At 49.7% G+C, this 16,854-nt stretch overlaps 5 protein-coding genes across 5 annotated transcripts; 3 read left to right on the forward strand and 2 right to left on the reverse strand.

The window, feature by feature from the left end:
• Positions 1–827: 827 nt before the first annotated feature.
• On the forward strand, positions 828–1,794 carry M431DRAFT_537236 (hypothetical protein; the record flags this gene model as incomplete). Its single annotated transcript, XM_024921014.1, has 1 exon — positions 828–1,794. One exon carries the CDS (start codon positions 828–830, stop codon positions 1,401–1,403), a length of 576 nt encoding a protein of 191 aa, XP_024780072.1. The 3' UTR covers positions 1,404–1,794.
• On the reverse strand, positions 1,671–4,120 carry M431DRAFT_12350 (hypothetical protein; the record flags this gene model as incomplete). Its single annotated transcript, XM_024912196.1, has 2 exons — positions 1,671–4,010; positions 4,076–4,120. The coding sequence occupies 2 exons, from the start codon at positions 4,118–4,120 to the stop codon at positions 1,671–1,673; spliced, it is 2,385 nt and encodes a 794-aa protein (XP_024780073.1).
• Positions 4,121–5,219: 1,099 nt separating this feature from the next.
• M431DRAFT_489166 (hypothetical protein) lies at positions 5,220–7,274 on the reverse strand (the record flags this gene model as incomplete). The annotated part of the gene is made up of 2 exons (XM_024916648.1): positions 5,220–6,197; positions 6,264–7,274. 2 exons carry the CDS (start codon positions 7,272–7,274, stop codon positions 5,220–5,222), a joined length of 1,989 nt encoding a protein of 662 aa, XP_024780074.1.
• A 1,019-nt stretch (positions 7,275–8,293) lies between these two features.
• M431DRAFT_179752 (hypothetical protein) lies at positions 8,294–8,721 on the forward strand. The gene has a single exon (XM_024913116.1). It carries the CDS (start codon positions 8,332–8,334, stop codon positions 8,560–8,562), a length of 231 nt encoding a protein of 76 aa, XP_024780075.1. The 5' UTR covers positions 8,294–8,331; the 3' UTR covers positions 8,563–8,721.
• Positions 8,722–8,851: 130 nt separating this feature from the next.
• Positions 8,852–15,319, forward strand: M431DRAFT_476896 (hypothetical protein; the record flags this gene model as incomplete). The annotated part of the gene is made up of 5 exons (XM_024915512.1): positions 8,852–9,204; positions 9,265–12,960; positions 13,081–14,926; positions 14,984–15,190; positions 15,248–15,319. 5 exons carry the CDS (start codon positions 8,852–8,854, stop codon positions 15,317–15,319), a joined length of 6,174 nt encoding a protein of 2,057 aa, XP_024780076.1.
• Positions 15,320–16,854: the final 1,535 nt, after the last annotated feature.

The following is a 16,854-nucleotide window of genomic DNA, read 5'->3' on the forward strand; positions in this document are numbered from 1 at the left end:
ATCCGTACTACATACCTAGTCCAGGTAGTAGACCACAAAGTTGTTGCATCCTTGTCTGACTGCAGAGTCGCTGCCGGCTTACTGTACTTGTTGTTGTTGTACGATTCATGACAACACAGCGAATCCTATCTATCAACAAGTCCAGCCGGTTTCTCGCCCAACCCCAACAGCCAATAGCAGCGGCACTTGTCCCGTCAGTGCCGACAGCGCTGAGGGAGGAGATATGACTCGATGTCGCGAAATCCTCCTAAAACGGTAATGTTACTCTGCTAATGCTAAAAGCTACCAACTCGCAGCTCCGAAACCCGTTTGATGGTCGCGGTAATCCAGCAACTGCCGCAGGTATCTTATATGTGCTATTATAGTACTCCGTGCTGTAGCAGCTAAGACTGGCACTTCCCAGGAAATGCCTAGGAACTGCCAAAATCAGCCTCGCCGTCTGCCACCCGCCCTGTCATCCAACCACCCGGAACTTTTGCGAGATTTGCCCCATATTTACCGGCTCTCTCTCCGCTGTTAATTCTGGAACTTGGATGCAACAGTAGCAGTCGACTTCAAAATTTGTGTATCTCTCTGAATCCTAACGACAACTAGTTATCTATATCAATGAGAGAGTCTGCAACATTAAGCCTTAAAAAAACAAAGGCCGAACTTACTACTTAATAGTAGATGCCCTGCTATATTGTAGCTTCAGCACGTGGCCATCCTAAACTAAACCCGACCCACGTTGCCATATAAGGCAATTCCTACCTGTACCAAACTCTCCCTCTTTTACAACGGAGCGGAGTCCGGGTGCTTCGTTGCAGCTATTCCCGCGATTCTTCTTCATGCAACAGGATGGGGTATTGCAGCTTAGCTCCAGCACTGGCCCGGTGCCAAATACGGGGTATTGGGATTACAAGGAGGTGATATGCGGATACGCAAATTCAACGACGGTTGTTTGCCCAGAACGCTATTTGGAGAGCTCCTTTTTTTTTTTTGTCTTCGCTTCCTCTAAATTTTCCGACTGTGCAGATGCCACTCGCGCTCGCGTCAAGTTTGATGCTTGTACGAGTACTGTACGCAATGATAACGCAAAGCTGCGGAGAACAGAAACCACGTACTCTGCTGCGGCTGGTTCGCATCTTGTGCCTGAATTCGGCACGCGGGCCTCGGGCCAGTCCGCGAATCCAGCCCCCTTCAACAAAGGAGGTTTTGATGCTTCGCACCACCATCATACAATCTCCGTGATTCAGGAGAATACTTCCAAGGGATATCAACAACGTGCAACACGCCTATCTGTAAGAGGATCTCCGACGCGGGCTGGTTGCTCTTCTGCACAAGGAGGGAACTCCGAGGGTGAGAGGCCTCTTCTATTCTTCATTTCACATCGCGCCACAAACGCTGTTACAACAAACTCCTAAGCCTCTCTAGTTGCTCAGCACTCCTCGTATAGTAACATTACAGCTTTTCATCATCCCCTATCCGCTCTGTAGCCAATTGGCTCACTCCATGTCCATTTCCCTTTTATACAACAGAGACTCAGCATTTAAATGTCACAACCATATTCCCCAACGCCTAGTATTCTGCTGATTTGGACACACTGGCTCTCCATAGTCTCAGTCAAATTCCCAATATCACACAGCCGTAAACATCAATGACTTCTTCGTAGCACACACCAATAGTTCAAACTAGTGCAGATGAACAAGACGTCTGTGCGTGTGGGCATCTGCCCAGACTTGCGCGGCGTATTTAGCCCGTCGGCATCCTTTCGCCTGCCGATAGTTCATGCGGACGTGCATGATTATGACCTCGGCCTGTCTCGCCCGAGTAATGGCGACGTTCAGTCGCTGCGGGTCATCCATAAAACCAACCGACGTAGTTCTGACCATGTCAAGGAAAACGACATCTGCTTGGTTGCCTTGGGCTTTATCTACCGTCAATACTGACACACGGCTTTGCCACTCTGCAGGCCATTGTTTTACCTCGCTCTGGTACTGCCGATATGCTGTGCTGTATGGGGTTTGAATCATGATAGTGCCAGGGGCCCCAGAGACGCTTCGAAACTTCACATCTTCCAACAGACTCTTCGCTTGCTGGATCACCCAGCGATGCTGCTGGGGATTCCAGAAACTACTGCGGTGACTTTCTTCAGAGCTGCTGGCAAGACTCACCACGAGCCTGTTTTCCTCCATGTTCTCTCTTCCCGAGAGCTTCTCCAAGTACTCCTTCAGGTACTTCGTGCTTGCCGGATACATTGTATCCTCACTATGACCTGATGTCATCTCACCGTCGTAGAAAATGTGAGATGGAAGACGTTGTAGATTGCCGTAGGCGCGATTATTAACGAGTAGCTTGTGGTCAAGAGCATCAGCCGCTGCCGCTCGTGCCATAGTACTGAGGCGCAGCTGTTCAGCGTAGGGGTTGAATTTCAGTCCTTTTTCCTGGGCTTTTCTCTCAGAGCCGCAGCTATCGACAAACGGGCGCGTCTGTTTCACGTCGCCAGTGAAGACCCAAGCCACAGGATCAAAGTATGCCAAAGGAATGAGTGTCGTCAGCTCCCGAGCATGAGGTGCCTCATCCACAAAGATAATCTCTGGACGAAACAGCTTGGCAAAGCTGCCGGAGGCTGCTACAGGAGTCGTAGCAACGAAGTCGGCACTAGTGAGAACATCTCGGTACAAACCGGTGACTAGGCGTCGAAGAAGCCTCCAGTCTTCGCTGTCAAAAACTTCGTCCTTCTCCATGCGGCCAAGGAGTTTCGTAAGGCCAGGGTAGCTGTCATGCTTGTGCTTCTCGTAATGATCCCAAGCTGCCTCATCGAGGTTGGGAGCACGCCTGTCATCTCGCTCCAGCTTAGCGTGGTGAGTTAAACCAACAGTCGTCAGAAAACTCTTGGTAAAATCGGTGGCCGCATCGCCATCATCCTTCTGGCCGCCCACTTGATTCAGCCTTTCAGAATGGCGCATCTCATAAGGCCACCCATGCATCCGTATAATTCGAACGTCGAGTCCGGCGTCTTTGCAGAGGCAGTGGTATCTGTCAGCTGCGTCCGACACTGTCTGATTAATGTCGACAAGAAAGAGAATCGGGTGAGGAATCCTTTTGGCGGCATGTGTATAGTGAGACTGGATAAGTGCAGAGATGACCATATTCCACTCGGTTTTGCCTGCTCCGGGACAGCCATTAACAAAGTAAAGGCCATTTTTTATTCGTTCAAGTCCCTGGTGAGCCGCAACGTGATTGTGATTGAATTGTGCAAATTTCTTCAACAGAACAGGAGAGATCTTGTGCGCAGGCTTGCTAGGCTCTGCGAGGTGAGGATATTCTGAGAGAAGATCAACCATTTCCGCGCCCTCTGCTTTGAAATGTTGTAGCATTTCAAAGGCAAGTCTGGCACGGTAGCACGGCGCTCTCTTCTCAGATCTCTTTGGCGCAACAAAGAAGTCCAATGCATCAAGCTCAGCTTCAAAAGTCTTGCTCGAAATCTCCCACCGGATGTATATGTTTTTCTGGTTGGTCTCGTCCAACACTATACCAGAGAAATCATCCAACGCACCAGAGACTTGGAGGTGCGCCATCAGGTTAACCTCTATCTGCTCTCCATTCTCAGTCCTCTGACACCGTGGAACATCCACTTTGAACGCTGCGAGCTTTTTTATGGCGCTTCCATCCAAGCTAGCGACATCTTCGTATGGGTTCTGGATTCGCGTCGCTGGCAGATGCCAGAGGACGAACAAGCCCTGAGGCAGCTGGATACTTGCTTCCATGTCGATAGAGAATCTATCTGTTATGGTCGGAAAACCAGTACTCAGAGAGGAAGATGGATTTCTAGCCAGAAGCAACCAAGACGTCGTGAATGATGTCTGACACCCAGGGATGGGTCCGATGACCCATGCCGCGTATGTGTCGCTGCGCTCGTTGAGTTTCTTGAGCTGGGACATCTCATTCTCCATCTCGATCATGGTGCCTCGTTCTAACCGATGTACAAACTCTTCTTGGGTCGGAAACTTGATAATGGGCCGTTTCATCTGTAGCCAACATGGCCTTCACGTCAGCATAGCGATCAAAGTTTTGGGGGACTATGGCTGTATACCATGGTAGGGCCCATAACGGCTTCGACTCCAGGTTTGATGGTCATCTCGGGCTGGATGTAGAGAGTTGCGGCAAATGATTGATGGAACTGTCGAGTTCAAACTGGCCAAGGAGGAGAATAGAATGAATGGGATGAAGACAGGAGCTCCTGAAATCACAGTGTCGAATAGAGATAGGTTGCAAAAGAATCCCAGTACAGAAAACAACCGTTGACGGTCAGGATTCGCGGAACAAGACGACACCCCAAGCGTGGAGTTTCTTCTTAGTGGGCGGGTGAACGAAGATGTGCAGGACGAGACGTATCAACAGTCTGATATACAATGCGGTGTAAACAAAGAGGCACATGTATGTTGCTTGGAGATGCAAACAAGCGGAGAAAGAAAGAAATAGAGGTCGAAATCAAGGGTCTGCGGGCGGATCTTTGGAAGAGAGAGAAGAAAGGCGGGGAGTTGGCAAGGAAAGGAGGAGGAAGATGTGGGAGGGAGGCGAGGAGGGTTGAAGTAGTTGCCTGCAGCCCTTCTAGGTCAGCTGACTTTTTGAGAAAAAAGGCAAAAACATTGGATGAACAAACGCGTAAAGTTAGACATAGGCATTGATAGGCATAGGCGACTGCAGGTTGCGTGATTCAGTGCTTGAGCTGCTGGCGGTCAGTTGGCAGAAGTCGCCAGGTGCCTGCCTAGATGCGAAATGATAGCAGGCGAGAGGCAGTGGCGGTCATGGGGATTATAGGTCACTTGCTGCAAAACATTACAAACCAAGTGGCATTATATGCGGTTCAGTGAGTCAGTGCAAGGCGTATTACCATTATGAATACCTATATAAAGTAGCATGAATCAGCCCTCAATAGGAGTACGGCTGGCATCATGCGTTTACTCTCCCAAAGACGAGCTAAGCCTTGCTCACTTCCATGTTTATGTCACACAATTTCTCTCTACCTAATACTCTCTTCCAAAAGTAGAAGCAACAGATATAAAGCCAAAAATCATTTGGGCCTCGCTTCTCAGCTCTACTTGCCGAAAAGCCGAAGATGATCAAGACATTTTCACGGCTCCTCTAGACTCCCAAGCCAAAATGCCGCGATCACAAACCGCAGAAAATGATGTATTATCATGTGAGAGCAACACCTTGGCCACTGTATCCCCAACTCATGTGAGGTCAACAAAGGAGCTGCCTCTGTGGAGATTATTCCGAAACCTTTCTTGCGGGCAGTCAATTTCCATAACATCTTCATCCATCTCGGGAGACGAAGGTACCCCCGGCGATGTGTGCCAGCGCAAATATTCATCAGAGTTGTCGTTGTCAGAGTTGTCGTTGTCAGAGTTGTCGACAATGAGGACTTCATCGGTTATCGGTTGATATCGTGTCATTCTATCTTGCTGCAGAAGCCAATCTTCCAGATGTCGGTACAGCACACGTATGGTATTGGAGGGAAACGCATTGCCGATTTGTCTCCTTATGCTTGTTTTCGTCCCGATGAACTTGTGGCACTTTGGGAATCCCTGAATGCAGGCATATTCGCGGAGAGTAAAATCTCGTGTACCGTCCGGGTAGTATACTTCGCTGCCTCCTGTTGTGATGGTGCCTGCCAGCCGATTAGGATCAAGCGGCGCCCGACGTGGCCGATAATACTTGACAGTGTCGAGATTGTGTAGATCGTCACCAACGCGGATGGAGCCAATTGCTTTCCGAATAGTTGTAAACGGCTGCAAGCCGCCAGTCCCATTCTCGGAATGGGTAGGCTTGGGAAAAGGGGGTAATTTTTCCCCTGGGGCAGCTGCAAGAATAATGAGGCGCTTTCTATCTTGTGCTAAACCCCAGGTGCAGAGTCTGACCACTTTCCACCGAACCGAGTAGCCAAGTTGAGTGTAGTCTCCGATCAAGCCTCTCAGATACTGGTGATGTCGTTCATGTGTTATGCCAAACGTCTGCTCGAGCGTGACCAGACGTGGCCGTAGCTTGTTGATCAATTCGCGGCACCCAAAGAGGGCGAAAATGTTGGTTTCATCATGGACAGATTCGCGCGTATGTGCTGGCGAGAAATATTGACAGGGCGGAGACAAATGTAACACGTCAACCCTCATCAACCGGTCTCTCGTATCCCGAATAAACTCGTCAATAGACATCTTGAATAGCTCCGTGTCGCGAAAGTTGGTCTGATATGTTTGCTAAACACCGTCCCACTTATCCACGGCGTACTGAACTTTGAAACCGGAGCTTTGAGCGCCGCGAGATACACCCCCCGCCCCAGAAAAGGAGTCGAAAAATGTATACTTTTGTTCTTTTCGTCTATTGCTGGAGGAGCGAGTCGTATTTAGCCGCGAATCGAGATCAATGATTCCTGACCCTCTCGGGGGCCACGAGCCTCCCTTGGTGCGTCCACCCCGCCACTGATTGCAAAGTCTCTCGTCCGATACACGATATCTTGAACTCGGTACGTCGTCTAGCTGGACACGCTCGAGAACTTCTTCTTCTGGCCTCGTAGCACGACTTTGGTGTTGCATGGTAAAGTAAATCGTGAATTTCCAGCGGCAGACAAGATAGCCATGAATTTCAGCTCGACGTTGTTGCATTTGTTCGTCTCCAACATTGAAACCAAGACTAGTCGCATTGTAGCAATGTTCTGGGTAGACTGCGTTGGTAATGACAAGTTCTCTTCTCTTGACAATCGAGGTGGGGATAACATCAACGAGAACTGCAGGAAGCTCTTCTCCGTTGTCTCGTCTCTGAATGTGAAGTAGCATACATATCTCGTTGACCTTTCTTAGCAGCTTTCCTCGTAGCATCCTCGTCCGCACAAAGGGTAACCCGCGTATCTTGTAGTGCCCATGGCGATCCCGTGCGATGATCCGAATCTGAACAAACTCGATTTCGTACGTCCCAAGCTCAACGTTTCGAACCTGTATCAAGTCTCCACGAGAGAATTGGGCTCCCGAACGAGGATCGCGGTACTTTTCTATGGGCAATTCGCCTTCGTGAAGCTGACCATGGGGGCCATGCTCCAATTCATGTCCGGTGAGGTCAATGACTTCTTCCTCAAACAATTCCACCAGCTCTTGCACATCTCCTTCGTCTTCATCGCTTGCGCGGCCAAGTGTGACTGTGGATGTGACTCTTTGCCTATCTTCGGAGGCGGCAATCCTTGATGTCAAAAATTGTACTTCCTCATCGCTAATGGAATCGATCACTATCCGAGGTGACATTTCGCGAAGAAAGATGAGAAGATTATATCGATTGCAGTTCCATATATCGGCCAAAATAACAAAAGTTGAGGTTGAAGGAGGGAAGAAAGATGATCATATTATCGTGCGAAGAAGAGCAACTTGAAGTTGGGCATGGGGGCGAGGTCGGGGGGCAATTGCACGGTGAATGATAGGCTGCGTTGCACAGGAATTATCGAATTATCCAATCATAGCGAGCAAAAATTGAGATATTCAGAATTGTGATACCAAAGTGAAGAGCATCTGAAGCAAAGGGGCACAAAAGTGAGCTTGTTGTCAGGGGGACTGGCTATCAGAGGGGGAGTGCCAAGGTTTTCTACACTTATGCCGCCAACCGTCTGTATTTCATTCGACTTTACTCTTCTGTAGGCAACTAACAAAGACCACATAAGCTATGCAGCAAACATCAGCAAATGAAATTCATACGGAAATGCAACAATAAGAGATGGCCAGTATCCATGGGCATTACACTGCATTCACTGATGTGGTGAGAAGCTGGTCCATATCTGGCCAATCGTTGACGTGCAGGGTAGCTGCAGGTGCTCGCAGAAGGGAACATCATCGCTCGCATAGAGCCTTTGCCTGTCGAATATCTACAGTAGTACAGCGGGAAAATACAGTTAGGTAAGGTGCTTCTTGCGTTTTCACGGCGGTGGTCATGGCAAATTAGAGAACTCAATTTAAACAGGAAACAGAAACAATCATATTCTTTCCTGCTCTTTACAGTCCTTTCCCTACCTACCCATTGTAAGAACGTCCGCTGTGAGCCTCATCTTGGGCTGCCGATTTCTTCATCGATTCGGCAGCATAATTTTTCGTTACACATGGATGCCGCTTCTTCATTGAGCAAATCGCCATTTAAATCCCGGCAAGTGCCCGCAAGCCTGTAGACGCACATCACTGCGGGCAAGTCGCGCGTTGGAGAAAGCAAGGTACCGCCGTCAGCACCGTTGCAGGTACCTTCAAGGTTGCCTTTTCAGCGAATTGATGGTATTGAGATAACGGAGAGCGATAAGGCACCTCTAAGCTTAAAAGTCACATGCGCTATAACTTCTGCCCTTCTGCATCCTACCTCATTGTCCTCAACACAAATGATTCCCATCATCGAGTTGCCTCAAGAAAATTAAAACCCTTCTCACTGGGGTTCTCACAAGGCCTTGTTGACTACGAAAGGTACCTGCGCTGCCTCTCTGTCGTCACTGGGGGGTGCGCGAGGGGCATGTACCACACCTCTGCACCACTCGCGCTTGTACCCTTTTTTCCCAATTGACTCCACATTTTCTTTGTCCTTTGTTCGCGATCTTGCTTTGCTTTTCCATCTCTCTACTTTCCATCTCTTCTTCTCACTTCATCTTCTCGCATATTTTTGTGCTTTTTGTGCAAACGGCGCGCGTTTCCTTTCCTTCTTTCTTCCCATCTATACATCTCCACACATCTTCACTTCTTCAGGTGCCAACCTCTAGCGGGAAGCAAAGAGCCATACCCAAGCCGCATTTCCTTTCCCTTGTTTGATGAAACTTCTAGCGATGGGCTTCTGCCTAGCTAGGTAGTCCGATATAATGGCAGATATCAACGAGGTACTGGGGAAATGGTACGAAGAATTCCAACAGATCCCTGCAGAGTGCCATCTCCTCTGCCCACGAATCAACGATGATGATGACGAAAACTACAAGACTCTCGATGATCCCGACTCCAGGATTTCGAGCGAAGAGAAGCAAAGTCGCATTGAACAGAGCAAGAAGCGGATCGAGGTCACCTACTGGAATAGTTTGATATTCGGCTTCGATAAACAGGAGGCTGGCAAATGGCTGGAAGATTTTACCGGAAGGCTTGAGAACTGTCTCAAATATTGCCCCGAATGTGTCCTTAACTGGCACATGAAGCGCAAGTATCATTTGCAAATGTTTTCAGAGTGAGTTACACCCACATCTACACCGTGATATGTGTGCAGTCGCTAACATGCACCGTTTAGGCGATGGAACGAAGAAGCTGTTGCGCAGATCCGTGATTTGCTAGTCAACCTCGACGTCAATCGAATCGACCACAACTTGACCTGGGCGAAGCAATTCATAGAAAAGATTGAAGAGTCTGGAGCCGTCTTCAAAAAATCACAATTTGGCGAGCACCTCACCGAGGTCCATCTCGCCGTTTACGAGGCGCTATGTTGCGTGGCCTACTTGGCTAACGCAGAGCAACGAGCCGTCTTCCAATATGTCTTCATGCGCCTGCAGGGAAAGACGTACCTCAAGCTGGGAACCAAAGACCCGCTACCAGGAATGACCTACTTCTTGTTTGACCAGAAGAACGAAGACCGCCGAAGATGGGCAGCAGAGAACTGGAAAAACATTGACAGTGGCGGCATGACGGAGGAGCAGTTCGACTGGGCCGTTAACGATGGCCTCGTCAGTTCAATAGACGACATTAGCAAGAAGGATCTTTCTCAGGCTACCAGCGAAATTTATCTCGAGATTGAACGCTTCTGGCAAGGCTTCGAAGGTATCCTTAGGACACTCAATGACGCAATCATTTTGAGCCGCCTCCGCAGCCTCGAAATTCCATCAGGGAGCTTCAACATATACGACTTGCTATTTCGACATATTCAGTTTTGTCGGTCCGAAGGTGTACTTGTGGTCACTATCAAGGTTCTTTGCGGCTTGTTGAAGAAGTCACCAAAGGCTTTTTGGGACGTCGTTGGTGACGCGCGTCCAAATGTGATTGCCGATCTGCTATTCGGCAGCCCCGTCTACAAGACTCTTCTGCGACAGTCTCTAGAGGATTGCTGGTCTGTTGTTGACCTTGCGTCTCAGTTTACACCGTTTCCCACCTCATGGATCCAGCCTTGGCTTCAGTCCCTCAGCCGCGATCGGAGATATGATGCCTGCGAGGTGTTGATGCACACTCTCTTTGAAACACTAGCAAAAGACTCTAGCATCGGCGAACCTGGCCAGGCCGCCTGCGTTCGCGCTGGATTTGATGCGCTGACTTTCACCATGAAGTCGTTTCTCGATCCAGAAATACTCATTACGTCGGGAAGCACGCATCTTTACGCCAGTGCTGCGTCGAGTCTTGTTGTCAAGCATCTCAGCCTGATTCTGGCAAATATGAAGTCACCCGGTCGAAATGGAGAGATTGAAGGCTGGACTACGTTCAAGGTTGCCGACGCTGCCAAAGAAGTCATGAGCTCTGCCATGAAGCTGGACATGAAACTGCTCTCTGAGGAATACCAAGCTATCCACGCCACCAAGCAGCTCCAAACAGCCATCACAAGGAACTCTAAAGCGTTCTGGGAAGGGGTTTTGGAGATGTTTGATACATCACCTGAACAAGTGGCCGTCGCAAAGGATATTTTTGTCTCGTTAGCGCCCCTCATTGCGGTGGAACAGATCAGGCCGCGGAAGAACGAGAACAAGCTCGACGACTCTGGCAAAGCGTTCAACCAGGCGCTGGGCGACACAGCAGATGTGCTTGCTAGAATACTCGGCCGCATCTCCGAGCTTGATGTCACAGATTTGAATGATTTGTATGCTGATCGGCTCCCCTTTCAAGTCACCACTGCCTTGTCCGTACATGAAAACTCGGATCTCGCAGAGGCTTCTGCGGAAGTTTTGAAGAGCTGGACCGGGGAACTTTCTCGAAGCGGCGCACTGGAGCAGATGACGCAGCACCATCCAGATCAGACGCTTGCATCCATTGTCTGGTCCCTGGAACGTGTCCTTCGACCCCCCTTTCCATGGGGCCCAATCAAACCTCTACTCAATATGAGTAGAGATGTTCTCAGAGGCCTCGCAGACCCTTCTTCGGGAGTCCTTCGAGTCAGAACTCTCGACTCCAAATCGGCCGCCACCGTCCTGCGCTGGTGGAATGAGCAGTGGCGCTTTGTCTCCAAGGCTTGCCTCAACATTGAGACGTGGTCTTTTTACATCCCGAATGCCATCATGACGGAATTCTGCCGAGAGATTATGGAGCTTGCCGAAGGTCTCATCGCTGAAGATGGCCTCCTCACCTCTGCGACGGCGCTTGGTCGGAGTGAGAAGGACATGATGATCAGGATCCTAGCCCCAGCAAAAGACAACTTTCGTGGAATGGAGAACATGATTCGGCTCAAGGATCGCTGGCTCGTCGATGTTACAGTTCGTGTTCTTTGCAAAATTCTCAAACGACTTCAAGAAAATGGCCTCGAGATCAACCCCAACTCTCGTAAACTCATCACAGATGCTTGTCTGCCAACAGCCACTCCCGGAAAATACGTACGATCCACAAACCTGACCGACCAACAACGCGCAGAACTTCTCCAAGCGCTAGGACAAACCGATGAAGAAGTGCAAATCTACCAACAAGCAACAAGTGCACAGCAACGCCAAGAACAGGCACTCAAGGACAAGTCTAAGAAACAGAGTAAACTTGATGCCTGGTCAAAATCAGCGCCTGCAACTGCCTCATCCTCAGCTACAACTATATCCAAGCTTGGTCGTTCTAACCGAGACGATGTGTTGGATTTCAGCAGATCAGTCGAAAACCCACTGCTCAAACAAATCGAGGCCCGTCAGGCCAGAGCAAAGGCTGCCAAAATACCTGATCAAAAGGCAATCAGTGCCCTGAAGGAAAGTAGGCAGAGAGAAAAGCTGGAAAAGGCGAAGCGAGATGCCGAGGCCATTGCGCGGGCCAGGGCGCTCCGCGGGGAGTTTGTCAAAGGCGAAGGCTCTGGCATTGCTGGCCTTGGTCTTATCGGCAAGGATCATTCGAGAAGTGATATCATGGTCAACAGTTCTGACGAAGAGTCCGAGGCCGATAGCGACGACTCGGATGCCGACAATCAGCTTGCTGCGTTGAGCACGGGAGGAGCGAAATCCCTAACCGACGCTGAGAAGCGGCGCCGACAGGCCCTGCAAGATAAGTTGCGACAGCCAGTTAAGAAGACCAGACAGCAGCGCTCCGTCAAAGAGATGAGAGCCCGGCTCATCCCTCCAATGGATCGACTTCACAATACCATTCTCGCCTGGGACATATTCCACGGTGGTAACGACCCTCCAAACGGGCCCAAGGCCTCCGAGGTTGCCACCAAGTATGTTGACCCGAGATCATATCAAGAGACCTTCTTCCCGTTGCTTGCATCGGAGGCCTGGCGCTCCTTTGTCACGTCAAAGGATGAAATTACCGCCCAGTCGTTTGGCATGAAGATTGCCAGCCGCGCAAGCGTCGACAGCTACCTGGAAGTGACGTTTACAATGCCCGTAGCCCCGCAGCGGGATCGTGGTGTCTTTGAGGGCGATATCCTCCTTGTATCTGAGGCAGAGAATCCCCTGGTGGATGAAACTGCAAAGCATTGCCTGGCCCGAGTCCATCGTATCACTTATAAAAAAGACACCGTCGAGGTGACGTATCGCGTAGCTTCTCGTAGTAATCCTCTCTCGCCCCTCCTGACCCCTGGCGCCACCGTATATGGTGTAAAAATCACCAACATGGCGACCATAGAGAGAGAGTATGCCGCCCTGGAGAGTCTGCAGTATTATGATCTTATGGACGAGATCTTGAAGGCAGAGCCATCACCAATTCTGCGCTATGGAGAAGAACGCGTATCCAATTACATGGGCAATTGGGCTTTGAACCGAGGTCAAGCCCTCGCTGTACTTGGTGCACAAGAGAATGATGGGTTCACCTTGATCCAAGGGTAAGGACATGGACATTCCACTTCACTTGATTCCTATGTTTTCTTCCCCCTCTCTTCTCTTTTGTCTTTTCTTTTTTTTCTTAGCATGCGCTGACTCTGTTTTCTTCCCTGAAATTATAGTCCCCCCGGTACAGGAAAGACCAAGACCATCGTAGCAATGGTCGGCTCTCTGCTGTCTGACCAGCTTGCGCAAGCTCCTCTCGCTGCAACAGGAGTTCCTCTCGGGGTTCCAATGAGACCTACTGGTATCCCTGCAGGCAACCAGGCCCGGCCAAAGAAGCTCCTCGTTTGCGCGCCCAGTAACGCCGCTGTAGATGAATTGGTGCTCCGATTGAAGAATGGCATCAAGACAGTGAACGGCAAAACGCGAAACATCAATGTCCTTCGTCTAGGCAGAAGCGAAGCTATTAACGCCGCAGTCAAAGACGTTACCCTAGATGAGTTGGTGAAGGCCCGTCTCGAAGGGGATACAACCAAGGACAAGGCAAAGGCGGACAGAGACAAGCTACACGAAGAGGCCGCCGAGCTGAAGGAGCAAATAGCGCAGCTCAGGCCAAGATTGGACGAGTCTCGCACCCAGGATGACCGATCATTGTACAACTCTCTGTCAAGGCAGTTTGATGAGCTGAAGCGAAAGCAAATGCAAATCGGAAAACAAATCGATGCCAATAAAGACAGCGGCAACTCGATAGCCCGCGAGATGGAACTGCGTCGTCGGCAGATCCAGCAGGAGATTCTCAATTCTGCTCACGTTCTGTGCGCGACTCTCAGCGGAAGTGGACACGAAATGTTCCGAAACTTGGATGTGGAATTCGAGACAGTCATCATCGATGAGGCAGCTCAGTGCGTGGAGCTGAGCGCCTTGATTCCATTGAAATACGGATGCTGCAAGTGTATTCTGGTCGGAGATCCCAAGCAATTGCCCCCCACAGTCCTGTCGCAGTCTGCGGCGCGGTTTGGCTACGATCAGAGCTTGTTTGTCCGAATGCAGCAAAACCATCCAAAGTCGATTCACCTGCTTGATATGCAGTACCGAATGCACCCCGAGATTAGCTCATTCCCCAGCAGGGAATTCTACGAATCCCAACTGCAGGACGGCCAAGATATGATGCAGCTTCGTCAGGCACCATGGCATAAAGATGCCCTCTTTGCTCCCTACCGATTTTTCGATGTCGAGGGTGTTCAAGAAAAAGGTAGAAAGGGCCAATCTCTTGTCAATACAAGAGAGCTTGAAGTGGCGCTACAAATGTACGAAAGATTCAGCAGGGACTACCATGAGTGTGACTTGACGCGAAAGATTGGCATCATTACGCCTTACAAGGCGCAGCTATACGAGTTGCGGTCTCGATTCCAGGCCCGGTATGGTGAAAATATCACCAACATCATTGAGTTCAACACAACGGATGCTTTCCAGGGACGAGAGTGCGAGATCATCATTTTCTCTTGTGTCCGAGCTAGTTCCACGGGCGGTATTGGTTTCATGACGGATATTCGCCGTATGAATGTTGGTCTGACGCGAGCAAAGTCGTCGTTGTGGATTCTGGGTGACTCGCGAGCTCTTGTTCAGGGAGAGTTCTGGCGCAAATTGATCGTCGACGCCCAAGATCGAGACCGATATACAAAGGGCGACATTCTCTCCATGTTCCGGCGCCCACTTGAAAAAGCGAGGCTTGACGCATATACGCCATCATCTGGTCGAAGCTCTGGTATTTCAACACCGACAAACCCCCCACAACAACCCCCTCAGCAGATGGATGTTGTCATGAGGGAGACGGCCCGTAAGGAGCCTACCGGTACACCGGCCGGCGCTACTAATAACGGAAATCCGGGTGCAGCAACATCGTCTGGGTTAGATGCCGTCACGCCGCGCTCAAACGGACCTCCAATTATCCACACATCAGGCGGTATGGAAGCGAAAAAGCGACCACTGGACTCTCCCGAGTCCGGCCAGACAGTAACGAAGAGGGTAAGTAGAGGTTTACGTATGCAAATATGTCCAAGAAGTGCATTAACAGAGGCGTAGATTGCAAATGATAATTCGCGGCCGAGCGGTGGTCTTATGGGTAAATTTAGCCAGAGACCCAGGCCCATTCGAGCCCCAACTGATCCTTCTGCGATGTCGTTACTTGGGATGGTGCCCCCGGAACGGCCTCCGCCGGTTATCAACCCTGATGCTCCAGCGATGCCAAGGCCGGCGCCGCCGACTGGTCCTGCAGCGGCGAGTAGCAGTGTGAGTAATGGTTGATTATGTTTTGTATATTTTGACTTTACTGATGGTGACGAGCAGGCGAATCCACAAATACCGCAGGGTCCACGGAAGAAGAAGAAACCAAACCCATTTCTCCCTAAAAAGAGATGATTAGTATCGCCTTCTCCTTGATTCTCTTCTCTTTTCTTTCTTGAACAATTTTTCTTTTTAGTAGATGGCAGGAGCTTGTAGAACGGGCATTGCTAGGCGTTAAAATCATCTTGCTAGGTGGACAGTAGGTTCATCACAAACAACAGCATGACCAGAAGAATGGTGTCCGCATTTGCCGGGACCCTCTTGGGTCGCACTATTTCCTAAATTTTCTACTATAAATTGCTTGTTAATGCTTTCCCTGGTTTGTTATTGGTCTCCTTGCTTGGGGAGAGAAGGACCGCGTAATGGAAAAGATACCGGATGGTGGCCGTATCTGTCTGTCAGTTGTAAGAAGCACCCTTCCAAATAGATTTTGATGTTTACTAATACACAGCCATAGTGAGATTGCGGAATATGAACGGGCAATCATAAAATAGGAGAGAGATGGGAAGCTGCCGCTTTGCATTACCCGTCAACTGACAGACTGAACGAGCGTCCAGACCGCCATCTTTCTACAATTTGATACCGAATCACCGGGTTTTCGATAATAGTCTTATCAACTTTTACCATCGAGATATTCGCATCTATTCTCTTGATACTTCATCTTTATTATATAGAAGGTTCACGATGAAGAAGAATAAAGGAGGAAGGGGTTCAAAGGACCGGATTGCAAAGAGGGACGAGTGACAATGCAGATGAAGCACGAGGTATTTACGGTCACGATATACTACTCTAATGGATTAAAACTGGGCGAGACATATACTTTCACTTTTAATAGTAATTAGACAGGATTTGGGCGGGATTGGTGACATGATGGCATGGGGATTTTTATCCTTGGAGTTTAGGCTTGGTTCACATGATGCGGACAGAGCTATCTCTTTCTCATTAATTACGGAAGATGTATGGCTATGTTTATTTTGGAAACAGCTGTGCTTGATGATGATCAATGATATTCAGAGTGAGGAAATGGTGTTTGGAGCCATTCAAGAGAAGTCCGTGGCGTATTTATTTTATTAATTTCCCTGGGTTTCGTTCATCTACGTAACACTACTATACAGAGATTACAAAAGGAGGGATGCTGTCGAGAATGATGAAACACATGGCTTGGGCTGGGAATCCGCACTCGATCAAGACAGTCACGAATATGTACAGTAGAGCAGTTTCCGGGCGTCTTGGTGCGAGAGCTTTCATGAGATAATACTTGACAATACTATCTCCAACCCGGGAGCTGGAAGACACTTGGCCAGGTTAGTTGGTTAGGTACTTGTCCGCTCACCACATCAGTTGGTGGACCTTGCTTTGCGTCCTGGTCACCGACGCCAGGCAAGCCAGTTTTGGTCAGCTAGATGTCTAGTGTCGGGCCCAGGATTTTTAGGGTCGCCGAGAGGCTGCTGCCAAAGCAAATCGATTGCCGAGTCTCGGTGGAGAAGCCCATGGGGATCAGCAGTGGTTAATATGGGAGATGAGTTTGCGGAGCCGGCGCTGGCTTGCTTTTGCACAAAGCGCTAAGAGATACGAAATTCTGCTCGTGTTTGGTGGTGACTTGGACGGCT

This window comes from Trichoderma harzianum (genome assembly GCF_003025095.1).
Source record: "Trichoderma harzianum CBS 226.95 unplaced genomic scaffold M431scaffold_1, whole genome shotgun sequence".
NCBI classification, from domain to species: Eukaryota; Fungi; Ascomycota; class Sordariomycetes; order Hypocreales; family Hypocreaceae; genus Trichoderma; species Trichoderma harzianum.